Genomic DNA, 27,124 nt, shown 5'->3' with positions numbered 1-27,124 from the left:
AAGTTTTTATAACCAAAAAGCTTAAAATTTGAAATCTCATTTTTACTAATTGTTATTATGATCAAAGAGTGAAGTAATCTCAGGATATATATATATATATAATGGAGTGATAGTGAAGATACATTCAAACAATGTTAGATTCATTTCAGTAACTCTAGGAAGATCCCGAGTTAACACTTTTCTGTAATATATTCAAAACACTTGGCAAATAGCCTGCATCATTTAAGTCCCAAGCCCATTTACAAAACCATATTCCATTGAAATACTCTAACATCCACTTTAACTGTAACGCTTTGGCATTCTACTACCTCAATATTAATTCAGCACTCAGAGTCTTGCTCTCTAACCTAAGCTTATACAGTCAAGCCAATTAAGTGATTGTACTGGGAACATAATAGACTTGGGATAATATAATCATACCAAACTTATATGTAGATGAAGAGAAAAAAGGCAAGAAAGTACTTATAATAATCACCATCTATTAAATTATTGTTATCATTCACTTTACATGTATTATTCTCATTGAATCCTGTCAGTTAATTATTCTCATGTTCATTTTCAGAGACAGTGAGACCTGAAAAGGTTAAATAAATTGTCCAAGGTCACCCCATTGCCAGATGTAGGATTTGAACACAATATAGTAGAGGCCCAGCCACATTCCCCGCCACGCCACGTAGCTAACCATTTGTCCCAATGTTTACTTTCCCCCATTGATCTGAAATGCCACCTCTATTAGTTACTAAATTCCCATTTGTTTTTGTGGAAGACCCGCTAACTCAGAAAGAAGAGCAACTTTACACAAGGACTAGGGACTTGGAGGTGAGAGGGCATGGGCTCTGTTGTCAGCTCTGTAACTGTGACCTCACATGACAATATTCTGATTCCTACAGGCGGGGTTCAATAAAGAGAAATCAAAGTCTTCGATGAAAAAGAAAGGTGAATTCAGAAGGGAGGTGTGAGAGACACAGAGTAATGATAAGCAAAGAAAATAGTAAAATATAGATAAATCTAAATAAGCTATACTATATAAACAGTATTAATAATAATTTGGGGTAGAGAAACCATACAGAACTAAAATGCTAGACAGTAAGAAAATGTAATAAACAGGGGACACGTACATCAAGGCATTCTGAAGTCTTAAAATTATTGGAAAGAGGGCAAATCCATTATTAACTTGGACTTTAAGTATACATATATGTCAAAACAATTTAAGGGTACACTAAGTTTTAAGGGTACCAACCAAAGAGAATGTGTAACTTCCAAACCAGTGGAGGAAGAAAGAATATAAGAGCAACACTAAAGAACACAGTGTAGGGGTAAATATGGAGAGAAAGCAAAGCAAAGCATTATACGGAGAAAGCACTAAAATAAGGAGGAATGAATCGAAATTTATGAGCAATCACAAATGCAAACAGACTAAACCAGGCTGGTGAAGACAAGATTATACTGTATAAAAAACAAAATGCAGCTCTTTGAGGGTTATAATAGTCACATCCTGTCAAAAGGTAGAAGAGAACCGGCTTAGTGTTACATTTGAAAGGAAAAAGGCCAAAGCTGAAAGTAGAAGACTGGAAAATGATATGCAAGGCAAGTATTAACAAAAAGAAAGCTAATGTAGTTCTGTGTACATCTGCTCAACAGATTTTGTTTTTTTACTCAAAATGCGTAATTTGGAAATCATTACATAATGATAAAAAATAATTCATCAGCAAAATATAACAATTCTGCACTGGTAAACATCTAATAACATGGTCTCAAAACATGCACAGCAAAATTAACATAATTCCACAGAGAAATGAACAAGTCCACAAAAACACTGGGAGATTCTAAACTCATGTTTCATATACTGATACAGCAGACGGCAAGTTCCCTAGGGACAGTTACAGAGTTAGCACCTGTAATGTAATAATGTACGAATAAAACTTGACAAACTGATCACTGTAATTTTGTATAATTTGGATTTTGTTGGTTATAAGGTTGCAACTGTTTTCCTGGTACCCTGTCCTTTCACATTTTTCTTTCTCTTTCAATTATAATTTATACTTTTTTGTGTCTGAGGAATTCTCCTTACAAGCATACATTTGAAATCAGACACATACAGTGATCTAATTTCCCTACCGTTTGTAATAGTGAACAAGTAAAAATAATCTACACCCACACATGAATTCATGTATCTACCCACACCCATCACTGGAACTAACACACTACCAACTTCAGGGCAGTGGACCACCAATGATGGTGATCAGAGGGATGCAAAGCAAAATAAGTTAAGATTACCTGTTAAATCCAGGTGGTGGATACAAGGTTACTTGTGTATATGTTTCAAATCTTTCATAAATTAAAAAAACTACTGAGAAAGATCTTCCAAGTTATGCCCTGAGATGTTACAAAGTAGCGCTCCTCCCTACAACGATCACTACTTTCACCCTATGCTGTGAAGCCTCTTCTTGGGCCCCCTATGTTCTAACCACTCACAAATGTCATGCACGACAGTGATCAAGTTACAAAGATGAACAAAACAAGGATGAGTAAAGAAGAAAAAGGAGAAGACTCCAGTCACAGGGGAAGCAAGACTAACCAGCAGGTAGCAAACTGTAATGGTAAAGAGAAAGACTCCACCACTGCTTTGCTATGTGAGCCTGGGCAACTTATATTCTCATGTAACTTATGTGGGTTTCACTTTCCTCAACTGAAAAATAGTACTAGTATGGACTCCTTCTATGAATTGAGCATTAAATAAAACAAGGTACAGCTGACCCCTGGACAACATGGGGGCTTAAAGGGCAGCAGCCTCCATCCTGTCAGTAGTCAAAAATCCACACGTAACTTCTGACTCCCCAAAACTTAACTACTAATAGCCTACTGTTGACCAGAAGCCTTACCAATAACATGAACAGTTCAGTGACATACATTTCGTATGTCATCTGTATTACATACGTAAGAATAATAAAGCCAGCTAGAGAACAGAAAATGTTATTAAGAAAATCATAAGGGAGACAAAATACATTTACAGCATTATATATAATTATTTTTTTAAAATCCACATAAGAGTGGACCCCCACTGCTCAAACTCGTGTTGTTCAAGGGTCACTATCTCACCACAGTGCTTGGCACACAGCAAACACTCTGAGAGAATCCCCTAACGCAACAGATCCTAGCCCTGGCCGGTTGCTCAGATGGTTGGAGCATCGTCCTGTGCACCAAAAAGTTGCAGGTTCAATACCCGATCAGGGCACACGTGTAGGTTGGGGGTTCTGTCCCCAGTCGAGGGCATGTGGGAAGCAAATGATGGATGTTTCTCTCTCACATTGATGTCTCTCTCTCTCTCTCTCTCTCTCTCAAATCAATAAGCATATATCCTTGGATGAGGATTTTTTTAAAAAAATTTAAAAAGATAACAGCTATTAAACCACGAAGTAATGAGAATTGTTTTCTATAGGCAACTGTGAAGGGAATTCCCAAATCAGAAAAGGTTTTGAATACTGGGAGCAATGTGGGAATAAGCTAACAAACTTCTAAGACAGCTGGAAAGAGTAGCCCCGTGTGCAGTTGTTCTATATTACCTACCACTGGCTGCGTGCTTACATGGTCCGATAAGCACTTTACACACAGCATTTGATTGACATTCTCAAAATGATTGCACCAGATTTTTGGCATTATTTTTAATTTCCAAATGAGAAAAAGGTTTTAAATCTGTTTAAAAACCTAAAATACAAACTACTGAAGATTTTCATTACCGCATCTTTTAAAATCTAAATTCCAACTTCAAAAATATTGTAATTAAATAAAAAACAAAACCCTCACACTTATGTACAAAAATAAACATCTTACATAATTGGAAAACAGTCTGAAAAATGTCAGAGGATTTTAATCTGTAGATATGAAAACACATGGCTTTTTAAAGAGCAGATTATCTTTAATTAGTTCAAGTATACCATAGTTACTAAGTTACATGGCCAGCCAAGAGTTTTATGATTTAAGTTCAAAGTTCCATTATTCTCAACTTTTTTTTTCATTTCTAAAATGATTTAATGAACATAAACATGGCATTTATAGGATGGGAAAAAATTATAATTTTCTACTTACATTTTCATTTTTCAAGATGAGTTTCAGGATTGCTTCTCTTTGTTTCAGAGCCTAAAACCAGGATAATTTCCAGTTAGCTTTTTTTAAAATAAATAAATAAATAAATAAATAAATAAGGATCAACTAGGTTTCCTAATGTTTCTTCCTTCCCAGTGAACTGTCGATCGCTGTAGGAAATGACAGCAGCCCTGACAGAGGTCACAGGAACTAGTGACGAGGGTGAGGCCTAGATTCCAGTCTCTGCTGTAATTACGTGGGGCTGTCCTCCTCAACTGTTATCTTCTTATTCTGAATCCCCAGCGCCTGGCACAACTGTCTGGGAGGTGACATGCCCTTCACTGTGTCTTTAGTGAGTGGGCAAATACCTATGACTACCAATGTCATTCCTCTACCGCTCTACAAATCTCCTCTCCTTCATTTAGGAAACTTCTGAAAACACCACTGCCGTAAAATTTTTACCAGTAATTGAAGAGATGGCAACAATGCCCCTTCTGTTCCTCCACTTTAACATGTAACTTCCATGTTCACTAATATACACGAGTGAATTTTTATTTAGTGTTGATGTACATTTGTTCATATGCTTGTATGCTGCCCAGCAATGATGCTTCAGACTGTACCAGAGAATAAACGCTGTTATAGAATATGTTACATACAGTAAATACAAATGCTTTTAAGAATCATTACGGCTGAAGTCATCCCTGTTCCCACAACCACTGAAAAAACAGAGCCAATTACAATGAATATCAAATCAAATGAACTGAAAAACAAAATCAAACTCCACTGTTTCTGTAACTTAAGTGTGTTAAGCATGAAGGTGAATTGGGTATATTAGGTGATCACCAAAAACTACTTATTTAAAAATAAACATTTAACTTGGAGAGAGTTTTAAGGGAAGGTTAATCATACAGTTTGACGTCATACAGTTATGCAATTAAAAAAATACCATCTTCTCTAAAAACGAAATGAAAAGAGGGTGACAAAATCCCAGTTTCTACATCAACAGTGTGCAGATTGTAACAGATCTGTTAAATCTTTTACAATTCGTCTTGGTAAGTCACAATATTAACCCTAACCGTCAGTGGAGTTCACTTTCCCGGCTGTGCGCCCCGCGCTCCACACTGCTGTATTCTACCTTGCTGTCCGCTGGGCTAGAGGCCAGGGTTCTATCAGCGAACTCGTGGTCTTTGAACAACGGAGGTAAACTAATTTTCCACGATAATGTCCTGATGTCTAGTGAACAAGACCAAGTCAAAACTCTCGTGTGAAGCATACCAAGTTCATCTAAATCTGGCAGAGGTCTACCTGTTCAGTCTCGTCGTCTATTTTCCTTGACGTCCTAACTGAACGACCGCAGAATCACAGCTAATCGTGAACTTCCACACCTTCTTGCCTTATTCATTTGGGCAGGAAAGCCTTTCCTTGCCTCGCTTCCTATTAATTTCCTGCCATCCTTCAAAACCCAGTTGGATTTTGTACATTTGATAAACTCCTCCGACAGAATTATTAGTTTTCATCATCCTCTCAAATTCTCACAGTTCTTCAAACACACCTTTGCAAAATACATTTCACGTTACTTATGCACGTGTCTGACTACTCTGCAACACGGAGTTTTCTGAGGACAGGGACCATGTTCCAGTCACCAGAACCTCACTGGGGTCTGATAAATATTAATGCTCAATAAGTGTTAGTCACAAAAAATAAGTTGTATAGTCTCCTACATCAAGTTAAAAAATTTGTCTTCACTGAACTTTCAGGTAGATTTCCTAACACGGTGGCTAAGCATATGCGCACTCTCAGAGGACCCAGGGGCTGCAGCTACACAAACAGCAGACCCGAGTGACTGTACAGAGGCTGCAGCCACCGATCTTTAGGGAACGGGCTTCCTCCCACAAACCGATCTGGTAAGCGGCAGAATGCAAGGTGGGACAAAATTTTTAGCCGGAGGTTGTAAATGAATTATAATATTTGTACTTCGAAATCTGAAGTAAATATATTTAATTCAAAATTTGAAAGGGACAACCCTAGACGTTTCTCTACACAGCTATACATGTAACATGTTGAGAATATAGCGCACAGCTTCTATTATTAACCACGTTTTCTTTCTTTGTTCTATCTAAAGGCAGAGAAAATTCAAGTTCTGAGTATTCTGTGCAAAAATCAGAGTATTAATAAATTATAACCACCTACTTGAGGGTAGTTCTTAACTAATAAAGGCATGCTAAAAAGATAGTACTAGTTCAGCATTACCCTCATATTCCCAGTAAGTTAAAGTGTAATATCTTAGCTACTGGCTAATCATTAATCCTGTCAAAGGAAAGCACTGATTATAACTGTCAATAATTAATCAAATAAATCCCAACTGTTTATCCTATCCTGTGAGGCCCCAAAGCCCCTAATTTCATCCTATGCTAAACCAAAACTCTAATTTAGACTTTTGCATGTATCTTCCATAGAGAACTTGCTACAGTCCAAAGAAAGCCACTGAAGTGTCTAGGCAATCTTAACACAATTATATACTTTGAGGAGAAGCAAGTAATACTGATCTTGGGGAAAAAAAGCAATAAGAAAAAAAAGCAAGAAAGAAAGTAGAAAGAACAAAGAAGCAATTATGTGGATTCTTGCCCTATTTCCCTGCCCGTCATAAATAAGTACTATTTTTAAAAAAATCATTCCCTTCTTGAAATCACAGGAAAGACCTTAAAAAAGTGACTATTTCACTGTTCCTAACATCCATCAAAGCCACCTACAGGCTGGTTGATATGGAATCTTGTAGGCATTCTTCTCATGATAGCTGAGTCCAGGTCCTGGGGACGGTTAGTAGCTCCCATCACTATGACCTAAATAGATAAAGAAAAGAAAGGCGTTGAGTCCAACAATAATATTCCTTTTAGGTTGTTATTAAAAGGGCTTAGAAAATATAGAAAATGAAGTGGCGTTAAATCTTCTATAAGAAATCAGATATTAATCCAGTATGTATTACTCAAATACTTATAGATACAAATCAAAGTTCATCCTAAATAGATCAGGGGATAGCAAAGCTTGTAAGATTTTTCTTTTTTAAACTATTGTAGTTCGCAAAATATGGTTACTCAATGGCTACACACTGAATAACTGAAAGCCACTTATGTTATGGCTTAGGAATATATACAGGGGAATATTTCAAGTCCCTTAATAATAATATTAAGGAGAGAATCATTTCCCCTAAGTCTGAGGATGCTGGTAATAGTAACAGATATGACTTTTCCCTCTACATGTCATGTCACTGTCTCATGGCACATATCAGCGCTACAGGTGACACCTTCCCAGTGCTAATAAAACCTCAAGCAATCCAACCTCAAACAAGGGCAACAGAGTAACAGTAATAATCAAAATTCTGGGCAGAATTTTTTAAAAAGTGCTGGTGGCCCCGCCAACCTCTGGGTCAATGTCACTTATTTATAAAGGATGTGGAGATGAAAAATCAACACAAACAAAGACAAAGATATACAAAACAAGTTTATTTCTGATGGGCTTCGATATTACCATTACTGTTGACATTTCTATATAACCCAGTAACAGCACACATGAGCCATCCAAAATGATTTTATTGGTATTCTAATGGAAAGCTTTATTTCTTTAATATTATTTTATTTTAGCTGAAGAGGTCTTAGATTTCTGAAATAATTAGAAGTGTGACTCCAGAACATGTTGAAAGATCTATTAAATCCTATATTCTACTTCTACATTTAACAATATTGAAGAGCCAAATTACTTTCAATAAACTGTGAGAGGTTGCCACCTAGGGGGGAAAACTACAATTACAAATACATATGTGAGAAATGTTAGTTCTACAATGCAATTTTGTGTTTGGGTTAAGTGTTCCTAAAAAAATCAAAATATTAATGCTCTTACCTGTTTTCTTTATTGACTGTCTACAACTCATAAAATTAATGAGGAAATTTTCTACTAAATGTAAAACCAAAAAAAGTCTTAAAGTGATCAAATGAACTAACTGCGTAAGATAAAGGATAAGCGTAAGTACATTTTGAGACAGAGTGTAAGTGTTAGAAGAGGTGCTCAGAGTGATGGGGAGGCACATTGAGGACTGACCGTGTCAGGTGGCAGAGACTCACAAAAGGCTCTGTGGATGAGGCAATACCTGACAAAAACGGGAACCAGGCTGCATTTTGAGAAACATTCTAAGTAAACAAACAGCCTAAAACAAAACAAAAACCCCTCAGTATGGAAGATGGAATGCTTAAAATTAGGATCAAGAAATCCAAAGAAATCTAGCATAACATGGTCTAATGAATACATATAGGACAATAACAGATATTCATTATGAAAAACCAAGAGTGAAACTACTTACAGTTTCACTTGAAGCAATTTTTTTTAAAGATTTTATTTATTTATTTTTAGAGAGAAGGGAAGGGAGGTAAGAGGGAGAGAAACATCAGTGTGAGAGAGATACATCAATTGGTTTCCTTTTGCACGTCCCCCAGCTGGAGACCTGGCCTGCAACCCAGGCATGTGCCCTGACTGAGAATCGAAACAGCCACAGTTTGGTTTGCAGGCCAGGGCTCAATCCACTGAACCACACCAGCCAGGGCAAGAAGCAAATTTTAAGGAACAATCTTAAGGAGCAATAAAAAGCTACCTTTACACATATATTATCTTTATCTAGCGTAAATGAGCCAAAATTCAAAATGGGAAGCAACTGTAATTTTTTAGTATTTAAGCAACAAAATTAATGCAGGTATTAGCTGAGACTTGTAAAAATCTTTACAACAAAATATCGAGATAAATATTTTATTATTTCACATTTAAAATAATCAGATCTAAATTTATGCCTTAAAACTTTATGTCAATGACTATGTTAAAAACACTGTTATCTTTTACGTCTCATGCCTGTCAAGATGAAGAACATGTCATCAGCTAACTTAGACTTCCAGTAGCGGTGACAGGTTTAGTTGAACCATTCAACTATTTTTGTTCCTTTGTGGCCTTAGCAGACATACAAGAAAGCCTGCTGGGGTACTAGGCTCCATCCATAGTAATAAAACAGACAATTTTAGAGAAAAACGAACTGGTTCATATCAAAGAAGAATATGTCTAAAACTGTTATTCAAATTAATAATGTCAATTCTAATCTGCCGACACACAAAAAAAGTTAATAAAAATTGTTGCTGGAGTTCAATGAAAAAGTAACATCTTCATTTGCTGCCTTCAATAAGAACCTGTCATAATGAAAATAGTAAGCACTACTAGTGTGATGAGGAACTATGGTTCTGAAATTCAGTTTCAGGTTGTGCTGTATCAGAACCATGCTATGGGGTTCTGAATAAAGTGGCTCTGGAGTGTAAACTTCATCCAACTGTCACTTTTTCCTTGGCTTTTAAAACTATAATCTGCCCTGCCTGGTGTGGCTTAATGGGTTGGGCATTGTCCCACAAAGGGAAGGGTTGCCAGTTAGATTCCTGGTCAGGGAACATGCCTGGGTTGAAGGCCAGGTCCTTGGCTGGAGTCATACAAGAGGCAACTGATGGATGTTTTTCTCATCCATTGATGTTTCTCTCCCTCCTTTTCTTCCTCCCTTTCCCTCTCTCTAAAAATAAATAAATAAAATCTAAAAAAAACCCCAAACTATAATCTAATAGAATAGGACATAATATTAAGCTATTTTCTCTTACATGGCTTAAACTATTCAATTTTCTAAATACTTTAAATTCTGTTGCTTAGGAGAATATTAGTTTTGGGAAACCTGTAAACTACTCCCAATGAAGAGACTTACTAGAACCAATTATTAATAAAAATAGTTTCTATTAATGTTGCATAAGTTTATCTATTATACTTTATTCTCTAATCATGCAATAATCACTAAAGGCAACTTTCCCTTAATGAAATTATATTTTCATAAAGGTGACATAGAAGGAGGGCATGTGGCTTAATTTTCCTCTTAAAAATAATACGTTTTCTACTTTTGATTTATGGTAATGTGGTGGACATAGAAGATCCTTTACCCCTCTGTCTACAAAACACACAAATAATACAGTATTTTATTTATTTATTTATTTATTTACTTATTTATTTAGAGACAGAGGGGAAGGGACCTGGTTAGCAACCTAGGCATGTGCCCTGACTGGGAATAGAACCAGTGACCTTTCAGTTCACAAGCCGGCCGGCACTCAATCTACTGAACCACACCAGCTAGGGCAAATAATAAAGTATTTAAAAAACTTATAATCAACAAATCTGCAAAAAACTAAAGGAATTACGCTGAGGCCAGTAATGAAGCCTATGCATAAAGGAGGGAAGCCAGGGTAGAAGCTGACCACATCACGAAGACGTATAGATCTTAGAGAGTGGCGTGTGCGCAGGCCAGACAGCCTGATGAGAGGCCACCCTATAAATCTGAACTCGCAAAGTACAACAGCCGGAGAAAAGTGGCAAAACATCAGAAAACCCATTTAGCAGAATCAAACCTTGGTTCTTAGAAACATATACAAAGACATATACCCACATGAAATCCCTGAGATTTCATGGCTCTTGGTCAGCTCACATGGATCCTGGACCTGAATTTACCTATTTGTGTTGGGGGAAAAAATCTAGCAAAAGACAAAAACAAAATCCTCTTACAGCTACCAACCTTCAACATAGGTGCCAAAAATTCACACACCAAGTTCTACCAAATACGATTTCCCCCCCATTAAATCACAAAACACTATGGTGGTTAGAGCATAACCACCATAAATGCAAACAAATGAGAGAAACAGATACACAAAAAGTCATGTTAATGTTACTGAGTACTGCCCTGGCTGGTGTGGCTCAGTGGATCGAGTGCCAGACTGTGAACCCTAAGGTTGCCAGTTGATTCCCAGTCAGGGCACATGCCTGGGTTGCGGGACAGGACCCCAGTGGGGGCCACATGAGAGGCAACCACACACTGATGTTTCTCTCCCTCTCATTCTCCCTCCCTTCCCTTCTCTCTAAAAATAAATAAATAAAACCTTAAAATAAAACCACAACTCTACAATAATCCTGAAGTGGCTAATATCGTCCCCTTTTTGCAGATATTAACTCCCTCTATTGATAGAGTGAGTACATAATTTGGCCAAAGTCACACAGCTAGTTAGTTGTGCCAGGGCTCTAGATTTCTAATCCAATAGGAAACATGAGTTGATGGGCAAGAGCTCATGGAAAACAATATGACAATATTGAAAAAGAATCTAAGAAGGTTTTCAGAACTAAAAAATTTAATGACTGAAATAATATATACAATGAAAGGGTTAAACAGCAAAAGAGATCCAAATGAATTCATAATTATCAAATTAGAAGAGGTAAAGAAATTACCTAGATTGTAGTACAACAAAGCAAAGAAAACATGAAAAAGAAGTTAAAACACATGGATTATAAGTAAGGTGCTTCCAACTGGCACTCCATAGGGAGAACACATGAGGAATGGAAAAGAAACAGTATTTGAAGAAATAATTTTTTAGAAGTAACAAAAATGTGATTCTAAATATAGTTTTTTTAAATGGCAAAAACAGATCGGATTACAAAGTAGAAAATACCTAATAGAGTTAAAGAAACAAAACAATATTGTTAATTTTTTCAAAACTTTTCCAAAACTTTTCCAAGAGATGTAAATAGAAAAAGAAAAAATGGTTCTAGAACTTCCATTTCCAGCAATGTGGAAAAAAAAACAAACATGCCAGATGATTTTTTAAATTTGAATTTTCTTTTAAAATCAATCATTGATCTGGCAAGAAAGTATGAAACATTCACAGGTGAAGAATTAAGTGAAAATGGTAACCCAAAGAGGTAAACTGAGTAACAATAGCTGGCTTTCTCCATGGGGGAACAGCAGGGTACCTTAACTTTGGTTTTCACAGCTTTGGAGCAAAAGAGGCAAAGCCTAGGACAAAAACTGTCTTACATAAAACTGGAATTCTAGAGGAAGGTGCACTTAACGGGAAGTAGGAAAGCGTGTATGTTTCAGGTAACTAATGAAGAGAATAAAATAAAAATAAGATAAGTAACTTAGCAACTGAGAGTAAAAACTGTAAGGACTTATGGCAAGAGTCAAAAGAAACATACCCAGAGCCACTGTCACCTCCTCTTCCGTGGCATAATGGTCCTAAAAATTCCAGAGAGAGACTTCACCCTGGGTTTTTCTCATCCGCTGTATTTGTTTAAAGCACCGGGGCAATCTATTAACATTTCATTAAACATGAAGCCCTCGAAATGGATGAAAATGTACGTAAACCATGTCCTTTCGGATAAGTTTAATTATGAAAAAGACTTCTGTAAAAAAAGCCAAGCATCTCCTATTAACACCACCACCACCACAGAACGCATTTATGGTGCCTTTCTTCCAAATACCTGGCAGCTGTGGTCAGTGTCCAGACCGTCCCAGAGACTCATAAACTGAGCTTTCATCATGGCCGTAGCCTCATGGTCAGAACTCGAACGGTTTCGTAGAAAGGAGTCTTAGAAAGAAAAAGGTTTTAGTGTTAAAAATTAACAAATTATTTACTCTTTATGTAATTTGAAATCATTTAACCTAAAGCTGACAACTTCAGGAAAGACTACAAGGTAAAGGGTTCAACTATGCTTTTTCACACATTACTCTGATATAACAATTTTGGCAAATTATTGGGCAAAATAAAAAAACCTCAATTCACATTCTTCATTTCTTTCCTAAAATTACATTCATGCCAACATATGTAACAGAAGTAAAGAATCTGGTACTAAGAGGTTAGAGAAGGACCTAGTAGCGTCTCGGAGGAAAATTTGTGTACTCTGGCCCTAACTTTCCAGACTATCTGCATTCTTTGTGCTCTTAATTATGGGGTCACATTATTTCCCTCACGCTTTCCCTGGTAATAAATGAAATGACATTAGAATATGTCAAAACACTGTTAAGTGGGAAAATATAGGACAGAAAATGGTTTAAAACATATAAGATAGCATGCATGTATATAATGTTATACATAGTAAAAAATGCAATTAACCTTGGTTATTCCTCAGTGATAGACTTAAGAACAACTTTAATGTCCTGTTTTGGATTATTTTATCTTTAAAATTATCTACCATAAACATGAAATACTCTTAAGAAGTAGGGAAACATTTTCCTCCTAGACAAAAAACTCAAAAGTGGTACATACTAAGAATAAAAGGATGGTAAAAATAAATCCTAGATTTCTAATACAACCCTTATTTCAAATGTTTTGTCTTACATCCCTTCAAATTACTGGCATTTCTAAGTAACTTTCATATTTCAGCCTTGCAAACTAGAACTAGAAGTGGCACCAAATACTCTGTAATGTTCTAGGTCCAAGCTTTGAAAATAAAAAAATCAACAACACATTACCGTGACATGATAGTCTTGTGATATAATCTGGACATTCTTATATAGTTCTCAGTTTGTAAAACCTGTCCATTGTTGGACTATGTATCAAACCAACTCATCAAAAAAAAATCTAATCATTTTTAAATTGTTTAATTTCTAAAGATAAATTGTCTTAAGTTCAACTGCCCCCTTAACCACCTTTGTGTGCTGCTTAAAAGAGACATACTTAAATATAAGGGCTCAGAATATTGAAAAGGATGGAAAAAGACATATGTAAACACTATTTTAAAAGTTGAATAAAATATTTTTGTAGAAACGTAATGCATAGCTAATAAATGGTGCTGGAACAATTGGACATCCATCCATATGCAAAAAAAAGTTCTAGACACATACCTTATACTTTTCACAAAAATTAACTCAAAATGGATCACAGAGCTTAATGTAAAACACAAAACTACAAAGATAGAATATAGGAGAAAATGTAGGTGACCAACATTTGGGTATGATGATGAGTTTTTACATATAACACCAAAAGCACAATCAGTCAGAGACAAATTGTTTAAGTTAGAGTTTATTAAAATCAAAAATCCTTCCCTGGGAAAGATACTGTTTAGAGAAAAGGCAAGGTAAGACTGGGGAAAAATATTTAACAAAACACATGTTTGATAAGGGTCTTATATCCAAAATATTAAAAAAACTCTTAAAATTCAACAACGGAAAAAACACCCCCAAAGAGACCTGACCTCATCACAGGAGATACAGATGGCAAATAAGGGTATGAAAAGGTATTCCACATACGTCATTATGGAACTGCAAGTTAAAATAACAATAAGACACCACTACAAACTTACTAGGATAGCTAAAATCCAAAAAACTGATAACAAAACCCAATAAAATGCTGAAGAGGACGCAGCGCAACAAGACCTCTTATTTTTTGCTGGTGAAACCGCAAAATGGTATAGCTACACTGGAAAATAGTTTTGGTAGTTTGTTACAAAGCTAAATATAGTTTTACCACAAAATCCAGCAATTGTGCTAAGTATTTATCCAAGTGAGTCAAAAACTTAGTTCACACAAAAACCTGCATATTGTTGTTAGTTTTATTCATAATCACCCCAAACGGAAGCAACCAAGATGTCCTTCCACAGGTGAATGGATAAATTGTTGTACAACCACATAATGGAATACTATTTAGCCATAAAAACAAATGAACCACCAAGCTATGAAAAGATATGGAGGAACCTTAAGTGCATATTGCTAAGTGAAAGAGGCCAGTCAGAAATGACTAAATGATTTCAACTATATAACATTCTGTAAAAGGCAAAACTATAGAGAGTAAAAATATCAGTGGCTACCAGTTTAGGAGGAAGTGAGGAAGGAATGAACAGGTGGGGCACAGAATTTTTGGGGTGGTGAAACTATTCTAGATGATACTGTGTTGGCAGACACATAACCTAATGCATTTGTCAAAGCCCACAGAACTGTACAACACAAATAATAACACAATGTAAACTATGGACTTGAGTCATTAATAATGAATCAGTACTGGTTCATTAATTGCAAAAAATATCTTGCACTAATGCAAAGTATTAATAGTAGGGCAAAAACTGTGGGGGTGGTATATTGGAACTTTGTGGACATTCTGCTCAATTTTCCTGTAAACTTAAAACTGTTCTTAAAAAATAAAGTCTAATAATTGAAAAAAGTTATAAAATATTACAAAATGTGATATTGCAAGAAAGCAAAGAAAAACTCCACAGTTCAGGGGAAAAGGGAAGTGAAAATAAGAGTCGTAAGATCTCAAAAACAATTGTCATATTGTGTGCGTGTGCGTGTGTGTGTGTGTGTAGACAACAGATATGCATGTGTAGCACCAGGAGCTTCTGCTTTGGAGTTAATATCCATGCTAAAGCCGAGATGTACAGTCACGAAAAAAAAAATTCTGGCCCTGACTGGTGTGGCTCAGTTGGTTGGGCATTGCCCCACAAAGCAAAGGTCACTGGTTCGATTCCTGGTAAGGCACATGTGGGTTTAGCACTCCCTGTCGGGGCATTTATGGGAGGCAACCGATCTATATTTCTCTCTTGCATCAATGCTTCTCTCAATCTCTCTCTTCCTCTCTACCCCTCTCTCTAAAACTTAATAAGTAAATTCTTTGAAAAGAAAAAGAAAAAAATTCTGCTCACCACTACGAAGAGTTAAAAAGGCTTTGTTTGTCCTCCTGGACTGGGCCCTGGGGACGTATAGGGTTCTCTAACAACCTTGAAATCTAAGTCTGTACTGCCATTCAGTGTAGGAATATCCAAATTCAGAAGTTATCATAAAGATTAGTCCCGAGCAATGAGACCCCAGAGGGTCTATGTGGATGACAGAAAAACCATTCTGGGTCTTCTTAGGCAAAACAGAATTCTCAAATAAAAACAAGCCATAAGCCATCTAATGATTGAAATGACACAAAGAAACAAATTACTATAAAAGATAACTAACAATATAAAGGAGAATTAGAATTTCTGACAAAACAATCTAAAACAACTATACAAAACAGTATGTTTAAAATTTTGAAGACAGCCCTGGTTGGTGTGGCTCAATGAATTGGGTACCGGCCTGCGAATCAAAGGGTCGCAGGTTTGATTCTGGGTCGGGGTGCATGCCTGGGTTGTGGGCCGGGTCCCCTGTGGGGGGCATGTGAGAGGCAACCACATGTTGAGGTTTCTCCCCCTTTCTTCTCCTCTCTCTAAAAATAAATAAATAAAATCTTTAAAGTTTTGAAGACGTAAAAGGGAATAAAATTCTAACAAAAGAGTAAGCTATAGTGAAAAAAGATAAATTTGAAAGAGAACCAAATAAAACTTCTGAAGTTCAAATATAATTGACAGTATACAAACCGAATGGCTGTGATATTAAATACAACCAAGCAAAGATTTGCTTTTTATAACTCACTCAAAAATTGATTTTTGATTTGCATCGTTATTTTATGTACCAACAAAAAACTTAAAATGCTGCCAATTAAATTATGATGCAAAAGAAAACACTCTACTGAATTATAATATGCTATCCCAATTTCAGGGATGTTAAATGTAGAAAACAGTATGGTTTAGAACTGATGAAATATGGTAGAGAACTAGGTGATAAAACTGTGAAAATGACTCAAAATTAAGTAGAGTTGAAGAATATAGTTTATATAAAACAAAAGCCTTGCAACATTCAAAGATATACAGATAGTGGCTGAGAATTTTTCAGAACTAACTAAAGTCACACGTTCTCAAATTAAAACCACAGTAAGTCTAAAAAGAATAACAATAAATACAGACATATATAAACCACAAAGAGCAAAATAAGAGCAAAACCTAATAGCAATGAAAAGACAGATTACTTACAAAGAAATATTAGGCTAATAACAGAATTCTCAAAAGCAACCAGAAAGATTGGAAGACAATGAACTTACAGCTGCAAAATGCTGAAGGAAAATTATTCTCTATCATTTAATAGTGAAAGCAGAATTGACAGATTGTTTACTGAAAGATAGAATTCACGATCTTTGCTGAAGAACTTCAACAGACTTCTACAAGAAGAAAAATAAATCCACAGAAAAGGCAGGTGCAAGAAGCAATAGTAAGCAAAAAACCTCACAAAGATGGGTCTCTAAACAAGCAATGCCAGTTCAAAACTAATAATAAATATGGAGAATATAAGAAAAAACGTTAGTTAACGACACCACGTAAGAGATGAGAAGACTGGTTAGTATCCAAGAGTTCTAAGGTCCTTGTATTACCTGGGAGGAAGGTAGAAATGATCAGCCTCGATTTTTAAGACAAGTAGGTATGCTAAATATTTCACTAAAAGAAAATGAATATATAACTTTTAAACCTGCAGCAGAGAAAAGGGAATAAAGAAAGCAAACCAGTCCACTAGATTGGTAAATAAAAAGCACATAGTAATGTGATAGAAATAAATCTAAATATGTCAGCTATCAAAATGAAGGCAAACTGATCACACGTCCCAGTTAAAGAGTCTTAGATTAAAATTTCAAAAAACCCAGCTGTATGCTCTTTTGTGCAAAATACACACCAAAATCCCAAAATAGTTGGAGTAGACTGATGAGAAAGATACAAAACACAAACACGTAATCAAAGTACTATATTATCTAGATCTTTCTCTGTATTTGTAATACAGCGTATTATATTTTAACAGTATAATTAAACTCAAAGCTATAATTTTAATTACTACAGCTTTTATTATATATGTAACTTATTATACCAGGAACAGAACTAAAATACTGATGATATATAAAATACAGAAAAAGTCCAACAGTAATAACGTCATGAATACACAGAAAGATGATCTATATTGCAAGTCCATATGGAAAAGAATGAAATTAGATTCTACTTCAGGCTATATATTTTTTAAAGGAGAATATTTATGGGGATAGTGAACAGATTTGGAAACCAGACACAAGTATAAATCATAAAGAAAAAAAAGACTTATAAATGGAACATTCATTTTTTTAAATCCTCACCTGAGCACATTTCTTTCATTCCTTTTATTTATTTATTTTTTGAAGATTTCATTTTTATTTATTTTTAGAGAAAGGGGAAAGGAGGGAGAGAGAGGGAGAGAAACACAGATTGGCCGGCCGCGTCTTGCAGGCGCCCCAATGGGGACCTGGCCTATAAACCAGGAAGTGAACCAAGGTTGTTACCTTTTGTTTGTGTGGGGCGATCCCACATAAGTCAGGGCTTTTCATTGCTTTGGCAGAGAGAGAAAGAGAGAGAGACACACACAGAGAGAGCGAGAAAGAGACAGAGAAATATCGACTGGTTGCCTTCTCGTACAGCGCCTTGACCCAGGAACCCAATCTGAAACCTGGTTATGTGCCCTGACTGGGAATTGAACCTGTGACCTTTTGGTCCGTTGGACGACGTTCCAACCAACTGAGCCACACCAGCCAAGGCCTACATTAAAACTTAAATCTCTGTAAAAGAAGTTATCATAAAAGTGAAAAAACAAGGCAGTCTAGAAAATATTGGCCATCATAATGAACATCAACAAAAAATTTCCAAGAAAAATCACCCCCCAAAAAACAACCATTTACAGGCAAGGAAACACAAAGGACTAATCAACACGTTAAAAGACACCCAAATTTAACAGTAAGCAGTAAAACCCAAATTAAAACAATGAGATAATTCATGCTGTTTAAATTGGCAAATAAATGTCTGAAAAAAACAAATTTTAGGGAATGGCTAGGGATACAAACTACGCAGTAATCAAGGTGAAAATATATATAACCATATGAAGAACTGGTAGTCCTAGTGAGGTTGAAAATGTTCACAAAACACAGGCTAATGTTTTCAACTCCCAGGTGTTTACACTGGACACACATGTGCATGAGGAAACATGTACATGGATGTCTTGTGCTTTCTGTTTGTAAGAGGTAAAACAGAGAACAAACTATCAAGTAGGGTAATGAACACTCATTCTACAACATAGAAATTATACATAGCATGTCAGGATGTTGGTTATTTCTTTTGTTTTATTATTCTGGCCTAAAAAATTTTAAAAACTCCACCCGGTCATCTAAATAACACCCTTAAAAATGGTGTTTTAAAATATTCCCATGGAAAACACAGCATACCTATTTCATCTATAAAGATGATGGAAGGCTGTAGCTTGATGGCAAGGGAAAAAACCGCAGCAGCTAATTTCTGGGATTCTCCATACCACTTATCTGTCAGTGTTGAAGGCTGAAGGTTAATAAATCGACAGCCTGCTTCTTTGGCTGTAGCCTTGGCAATCAACGTTTTGCCACAGCCTGGAGGCCCATAGAGAAGAACACCTGGAAATTAACATGCTATTTTATTATTTCCTTTAAAAGAACAAGATTTTGCTTTAGTTTATGGGATAATCAACATTACATTAATCTGCCCACATTAAACTTTTTCCCAATATTCACTTGTTTTCATTAAATCTTTTTTAATATTAGAAAAAGAACGAGACATATTCTACATTCAGTGTCAATGATGACAAGTATTTGGGATTACAGCACTGTGTGCCTCCTGCCTTCATGAACAGGTCCAGTTCAGGAAGTTAAAGGCAATCATCTTGACATCCAAACCCACAACACTCGGTCAACGGTTGACAAATGAAATCATCTAACACCCTCTACCTTCACAAGCTAACAGAGCACTCTTGCACACTAACAACAGCCCAGAGAAAATCAACTTCTTCAAAACAGACTGTAGCAAACACTGTTTTGCTATTGCTCAGAGACAAGTTTTACCCAAAAGGCCATGTGGCTTTTTCAAAACAGATAATGACCTCTTCTTAAAGAAACAGAAATGACCAGTCACTCCTGTTTTAATTCCCAAGGAATAAGACTGTATCATTAATCTATAGTCTCCATTGACATCAGTTTGGTCTAAGTACAATTTAAGATACTTCTAAACAGGTTGGTGTCTTGAGCATTTTGGGAATCATCAACAACTGTTTTTCAAATAAAATGAGGTAGCATTTTCGAAGCTAATAAAACAATAAAATTATGGCCTTGTCTACAGATCAGCTATTGACAGGCCTGACACGAATTATAAACTGCAGACTTCTTCAAATATTTGCTTAATTCAGCTTCTCAACTTTTCTCCTCTAATAGCACTACATAATTATTTTGTGGGTCAAAACAATCAATGATTTTTCAAACTTTTGTTTGTGATAAAAAAATTTTTTTTCCAAAAATGCAAAACTGGAAAAGCTCAAATAGTAAAACTTTAGATTATATAATCAGGAGATACTCATGTAAACTTTTAAAAATTTGAAATACACATAGGAACCACATCTAATTTTGGATAATGCTTTCAAATAAGCAGATTTATACAAAACTGCTGAAGTATCTTTTCATAATTTTGAAATGTTGCTGTGCTTGATTGGGGCTTTAAACCAAGTCCAACTGGTGAAATCACCCACTTACCTAGATTAAAACATTGCTGATGAGAAAAAGAGCTTTCTCTAGCAACATATAAAAAGAACTTGTTTGTCCTAAATTTGCTAATATTGTGAAACTGAGTAAGTAATTACCTTACCCTTTTAATCTGGGCTCAGATAAACCATTAGACATTTTCTTTGGGGAAAAAATCATATAAACTAAATGCTTTTTGTTAGGGGAATAAAAGCAGCTTTGTTGCTTCAGAAAATAAAAATACCTAATGAACAACTTTGTTGTTTTAGTTAATGAAAGAACATGACATTTTTGGCGATAATTTGTCATCCTCTATTTACCAGAGACAAAAATTATCTACTTCATTAAAATGTATAGGTATCAGCTTTAATTACCTTTGAAATATAAATTAATGCACTTTTTGATATAGCTGCAAAATAAGATTATAAGCAACTAGAACTTACACAGAGTGCTATTTTGATACTTCTAAAGATTCTATTTTTTTAAAAATGCACTTGCCTAAAAATTTGAGTTCAGTCTTGATTATCAACATAAATCAAATTTGTATAGTTTTGGCACCCAAAAAAGAGAAGCTTCAACTAGGTGAAAATAAATAAGCTACACAGTAGCACTGGTATCTGAAAGCCATGGCTACACACCTCCATCTCACTGTCAAGTATTATTTAAGCTTCATTTAAGACACATTTAACAAGGTTTAAACATGATAACTATTTCAGTGAACAAGAATCAAAATATTACATTTAAGGGTGCAGTTATAAGCCCTTTCAATTCTTGAGTTCCAAAGTTTTCAAAGTGATTACTAACTAGGAATGAGAAAAAATTTCCCTTAAAAGTAAGGTGTATTTAATTTCTAGCTCATTTGTAGTTCAGTATTTTCTGTTAACAAAAAATCACTGCACTAAAAATAATTAAGTGGAAATCACTAAGAGGGGGAAAAGTCACTAAAATTGTGAAACAACAAAAAGTCTTATGGTACACTTGAAACCTACATAATCTTATCAACCAATGTCACTCCAATAAATTTAAATTCTGAAAAAGTCATATTTTGAAAACAAAACCAAAAAAATCCCATACAGTGACTTTGAAATTTTTTTTAACCTTGACTTACCCAATTTGCATTTACTTGGAAGTAATAAAAGAGTTTAAAAGAATGGGATTATTTTGCAATGTAACTGTAGGGGAAAAAATCTAAATTTGGGAAGCTGAAGCATGAGCAATTATATCAAAACTATTATTTATAAAAGTTTACTGGATCTCAGCATTCTCTTGAAAATCTAACTCCACAACCACCAGTTGTATAATGACAGTAATACAATGTTTCCGAGATTTTTAATGCTGTAGCAAATATAAACTTTTACTTTACCTTTTGGAGGCTGCAGAAGCCTGGAATTTTCAAATAAATGCTTCTTTTTGATAGGTAAGATGACTGTGTCTTTCAGATCCGTGATGACATCATCTAAGCCTGCTATATCACTCCAAGTAACCTGGCACAAAGGTCAACAGGAATTTTACAGGTGATGGACACTCACTAAAGTACAAAAATATTCCCCTAAAATGGCAAAATTTAATCTAACTAGATATAAATAATAAAAGATTAAAGTTATATTAATGTGAGTAAAGACTTCTAATAGCAATAACAAAATTAAACTACCATGACACAGAAAATAAAATTTAATAGTCAACTATCTAGTATTTACAAAAAAAGCACTAGGTCTGGCATTCAAAACTCTACAGGGACTTAATAAGTTGAATTCACTCCATCTAAGAGGAGGAAGTACGGTACCCTGCCAAGAACATAGAGAACCAGCTCAGTTAATTCAGCACTGGTGATCACCAGAAGTATGCCTAGTTCATAAATGAGGTTGTCAAACATAACAGGAATGGATTTTAGAAAAAAAGTCTATACCTACCAAACTGGATTCCTGAATCAAAAGTAAACTTGTCTTTATAAATAATAAATAGGGGATGAATACTTTCAAAATAGACCCATCTTACATATTTTAAAGCCTTCTGATTCAACCTTAAAAGAATTTTTTTTGGAAAAATAACTGAAAAGACCTTAAACAAAACACAATTCTATATGGCTAAGCATTGCTGAATGTGGAGCCAGGCAGAAGCGGTATTTATAACAGATTTACTTTCTTTACAACTTAAAAAAAAGTAAAAAACTGAAGCCAAATCCAAAAAAGTCATCACTTACTTTCACTGTAGCTCTTACAAAAAACTGAATCTGTCAGTACACTTTACTCAAAAGTGAACATAGGTAAGGCCTCAAAAAGGTACCAGTGTAAATTTATAAATCAAATTGTTATTATTTGTTAAAAGATTTTATTTATTTATTTTTAGAGAGAGGGGAAGGGAAGGAAAAAGAGGGGGAGAGAGACATCAATGTGTGGTTGCTTCTGGCACACCCCATACTAGGGACCTGGCCCTGGCCTACAACCCAGGCATGTGCCCTGACTGGGAATTGAACCGGTGACCCTTTGGTTTGCAGGCCTGTACTCAATCCACTGAGCTACACCAGCTAGGTATAAATCAAATTAAAATGGAGAATTAATTCTGGGGATATTTATCTTTCTGCATACAGATAATAACAGACATTGTAGATTTTTATTTTCTAGTTTTGGGAATAGGATATTATTGTATTTCATTTATACTTCTAGTTACAAAATTTATTTATTCCTCTTCTCATAAACTATTCAAATAGGATTTTAGAGTTTATAAATTACACTAGTCTGATCCTCGGAATAACCCTTTTTAAGTTATTCTACTGGATTATACATGAGGGAACTGAGACTCGAAGAGGAAATAATTTGTAAAGGCCATGAATGGAAAACCAGGACTCAGAATCTTGGGTTGCCTACCATATCTCATTACGAAAATCTAGAATTAAACTCCAAATCAAATATCCATATGACTTAAAGCAATACATTTTATACGTCACAAAGGTAAATATAAAAAAGCACAAGTTTAACTAAACAAATGTGCACAGAATTAAGTTAACATAGCAGGACTCAGATTGTCATCCTGAGAAAGTCCTGCTATGGACTTTCAGGAAGCCCTGAGAAAGAAAGGGCCTGCTATCTCAGACAGGCAGGCCCTTGGCTGGAGTGCGGGAACTTAGGTTTCAGAAGGGCTCCCATCTTCCCTGATAGGAACAGCTCACTGTGTGTGCCTCAACTGTGCAAACTACATGGTTTGAGGCGAATACGTGTTTTCCTTCAGAATTTTGGTAGATGTTAGATAAACAAAGTCTATGTAACCAGTACCAACGAAAGCGCTGGGCATGAAGTCTCTAATGAGCTTCCCCGATGGAGAACATTTCACATGTGTTCTTAAAACTTGTTGCTGAAGGAATCAAGTGCATCCCGTGTGACTTCACTGGAAAAAGATTCTTGGGAGTTTGTGCTAATTTCCTTCAGACTTTATCACTTTATCCCATGACCCTCTTTCCTTGCTGATTTTGCCTGGCATCTTTTTGCTGTAATAAATCATATCCAGGGTGGGGGAACTGGAGGTGGAAGAGGGTATACAGGGATTAAATGGCAATGAAAAAAAAAATACAATACAAAATAAATTATTAAAAATCAATCAACCAACAATCAATCAATCATATCCATGAGTACCACTATGCTGAGTCCTATGATTCCTAGAGAATAATCAAACCTGGTTGTGGCCTACGAGACCAGACATAAAATTCTAGAAAAAAAATCTTAAATAGTATTAAAGATACGTACATGCATGTTAAGAGGATCTACGAGATGAGCAGCAATACTCATTTCATATTCTGAAAGCTTCACATTTTTCACACCAATTTGCTTCATTAATTTCTCTGCCTAGAAAGAAAAAACAAGCAACCTTCTTTAGTTTGATATTTAGATACTGGCATTTCAAAACACGTATCTGTGAAACCTAAAGAGCAGTGAACATACAAGAATTTTCCAAGAATATCCTAGTCCTTTTGATCTCCTACTCTCCCATTCTAAATCCTTAGGTAAAGAAAAATTTGAGGGTCTACCCACAGAACGAGGGCAATTTAAACCAGCTCCTGGGAAACGAGAAAATAGGAACATAATTGAAGATATACATACAGGGCCTCACATTGCTCCAATGAGATTCTAAGGTCCAAATTGATTTCTCTTTCCCAGTAGAAGGATCATACAGGTATAGATTAAACCTCAAGATGTAAGACTGACAGATTAAGGATATCAAGAAATGGACAGGTGTTCCTCCCTATCTACTCTCAAGTTGTTCTGAGATGCTGTCACTTTCAGTTAAAGGCAATTCCTGGGGATAGGCAATCAGATATAATAAAAATGACTCTGAATTAGAAGTATACTTACATATATTTTTAGAGCTGGGCAAAACTAATCTGAAACCTGAGTTATATCAATGCAGCAAAGCTTTCAATTAAAATAAGGATCATAATAATGATAAACATTTACTGGGTGTGCCAAATATTGTGTCAAAATACTAAAAATAGATTAACTCAATGAATTCTCAGAATGAGCCTATGAGATAGGCACATATTTCCCCATCATGGAAAAAGAAACCGAAGTTTAGCCCAGATTAAGTAACTGCGTGTTAGGTTAAAAATGAGCCAATGAAGGAGGCAACAGGCGAACCCAGGCAATCCCACACTCAAGCCCATACGGGTTACCCTGGTTTCCCCAGTTATAAGAAGTTAGTGACCACAAGAGTCTTTAATGATCTATAAATAACATTCAAATTTCAAATAAGTGAATATTTTTAGAAATGAAAGTGCTGTGCTAAATCATGTATTTACCTAAATTTGTTACCTTTTCCTAAAATACTTGCGATTATATAAGATCTTGCTGTTTGTCAGAGGAACGTACTGTTGCTCCAAAAGGAAATTCAAATCACACAGCATTATACTCACAGACTGGTTAGAAGACTAGGATAAATGTGTGGACCATATCCTAGTAATAATAACACTTTTTATAAGTGCTATGACCCACATAATTATTCCTATTTAGCCATGCCCCTATAAAGTTATTCAATGGATAAAGTTGCCTCACCCAGGTCCTTTTATCTCTGTCTTGTAAATATCTTCTCCTTCACTGCCTTTAAATCTTTTATGTGTCAGCTATGAAAGGTGTCCTATTTTAGTAGCTGTAATAACATTAACTCTTCTTCTTCATTATGATTCTATAAATGTGAAGCCATCCCACATGTGTTCCTTTTTAGGCTCTCAAACGGGTGTGATTTTGCACCCAAGGGGACATTTGGCAAAGTCTGGAAACACTTTTGGCTGTGACAACTTGGGTGAGTGGAAGAGAGCCACTGGTATCTAGTCAGCAGAGACAGGGGTGCCGCTAAACATTCTAGAAGGCATAGGATAGCCTGTCCCCAACCCTCCCTACCAAATTATCCGGCCCCAAATATCATTAGTGCCAAGTCGAGAAAACTTGCCTCTTTCCCCATTAGGTAGTTGGCATCAAAAGTTTACTCCAGGCCAAAATTACCTCTTGCCTTAAATAATAACAGCCCTTATTTATATCTGGGGTTTCCTTAAAAAAAAAAAAAATCAACTATGTTTTTTACCCTACAGAAACAGAAATTGTCCTAGTCAAGTTTACTCAGTACCCTTTCCCCACAACAGCAGTCCCATTTAACAATGTCTTCAGGTTGCATTAATAACATTGAGAAAAGAAATTAATGTTTATTGAGCATCTACCACATGCCTGGTACTGGGCTGGGTATTTTATAATTAACGCTTTAAACCATCCTGAGAATAGCTATTATTATTCTCATTTCTCAGATGAGGAGCTCATGGGTCAAAGAAATTGGAACTCCAAAACTCCACTGCTAGAACCTGGCATTACCAGAGCTCAAACCCTAATTTGTCTAACTTCAAAGCTGACATTCAGCTGAAACACTAATAATATTCCTCATTTGGGAAAGCAGAACATGGTTTAAAAAATAAATGAAAAGTACCCCAAAACACTATACCACTACCAAACTCTTTTCCAAGAATAAGTTATCCAATTGTCTAGCTTCAACACATTTAACTGAGCCTCTATTTCTAAAGTGTTTTAACTAGAAAGACAAAATTATGATTGATTATTCTAAAAATGGCTTATGTTCATGTGCTGGTTTATCACCTACAGCTTAATGACAATTACATTTTCTAGTCACCAGCATTTGCTAAGTTGTTAAGTAGGTCTCTCCAAGTAGTTGTCTTATGCAGGGAAAATGAACTGGCTTGTGAAGGGAGTCAGAGGTAGGAGGGAAGCTTACATTTTACTGTATACACATCTTTTAACTGTTTCATAGTATTTTTTATCCTTTCATGCTATGTCTTTTTTTCTCCACAGGAAGTATGATTTAAAAAATTAAGAAGTGGGAGGAAATAGTAAACCAATATTTTTGCCTAAGCTGGGGAAAGAGGAAGTGGAGAAAAGGCACAAAATAAAATGAATACTTATTTCATCCAGGTTCTAAAAGATTACTAAAGTTAGTTTTTCTTTTCAGACAATAATTTTAGAAAGTTAGAGATGGCATTAATGGATGAAGAATAAAGGGAGAGAGATGAACTATTTAAATGTAGGTTAAAAACCTTTTTACTGAGGTCATAGCTACAGTACTCCAATGTAAGTGTAGACCGAGGAAATCACTGATACAAAGCTTTTAAAAATACATTTAAATAGAAAAATCAAAGAATTTGAGGAATTATATATTTGGCATCGCTCCTATCACAAATACATATTAAAATACCAGAGAATATATTTTTAGACATG

General features: G+C 35.5%; 1 protein-coding gene across 1 annotated transcript in view; it reads right to left on the bottom strand.

The window, feature by feature from the left end:
• Positions 1-27,124, bottom strand: part of ATAD1 (ATPase family AAA domain containing 1) — a 38,699-nt gene that overhangs the window by 3,973 nt on the left and 7,602 nt on the right. The window contains exons 3-8 of the mRNA XM_024563449.4: positions 24,101-24,199; positions 21,727-21,847; positions 19,050-19,250; positions 12,448-12,554; positions 6,834-6,923; positions 4,087-4,137 (exon numbers count right to left, since the gene is read on the bottom strand). Of these exons, the coding sequence (XP_024419217.3) occupies positions 4,087-4,137; positions 6,834-6,923; positions 12,448-12,554; positions 19,050-19,250; positions 21,727-21,847; positions 24,101-24,199 (669 nt within the window). The remainder of the gene's footprint in view (positions 1-4,086; positions 4,138-6,833; positions 6,924-12,447; positions 12,555-19,049; positions 19,251-21,726; positions 21,848-24,100; positions 24,200-27,124) is intronic.

This window comes from Desmodus rotundus, chromosome 4, assembly GCF_022682495.2.
Source record: "Desmodus rotundus isolate HL8 chromosome 4, HLdesRot8A.1, whole genome shotgun sequence".
Classification (NCBI taxonomy): domain Eukaryota; kingdom Metazoa; phylum Chordata; class Mammalia; order Chiroptera; family Phyllostomidae; genus Desmodus; species Desmodus rotundus.
This window is presented reverse-complemented; position numbering and strand designations above follow the sequence as displayed.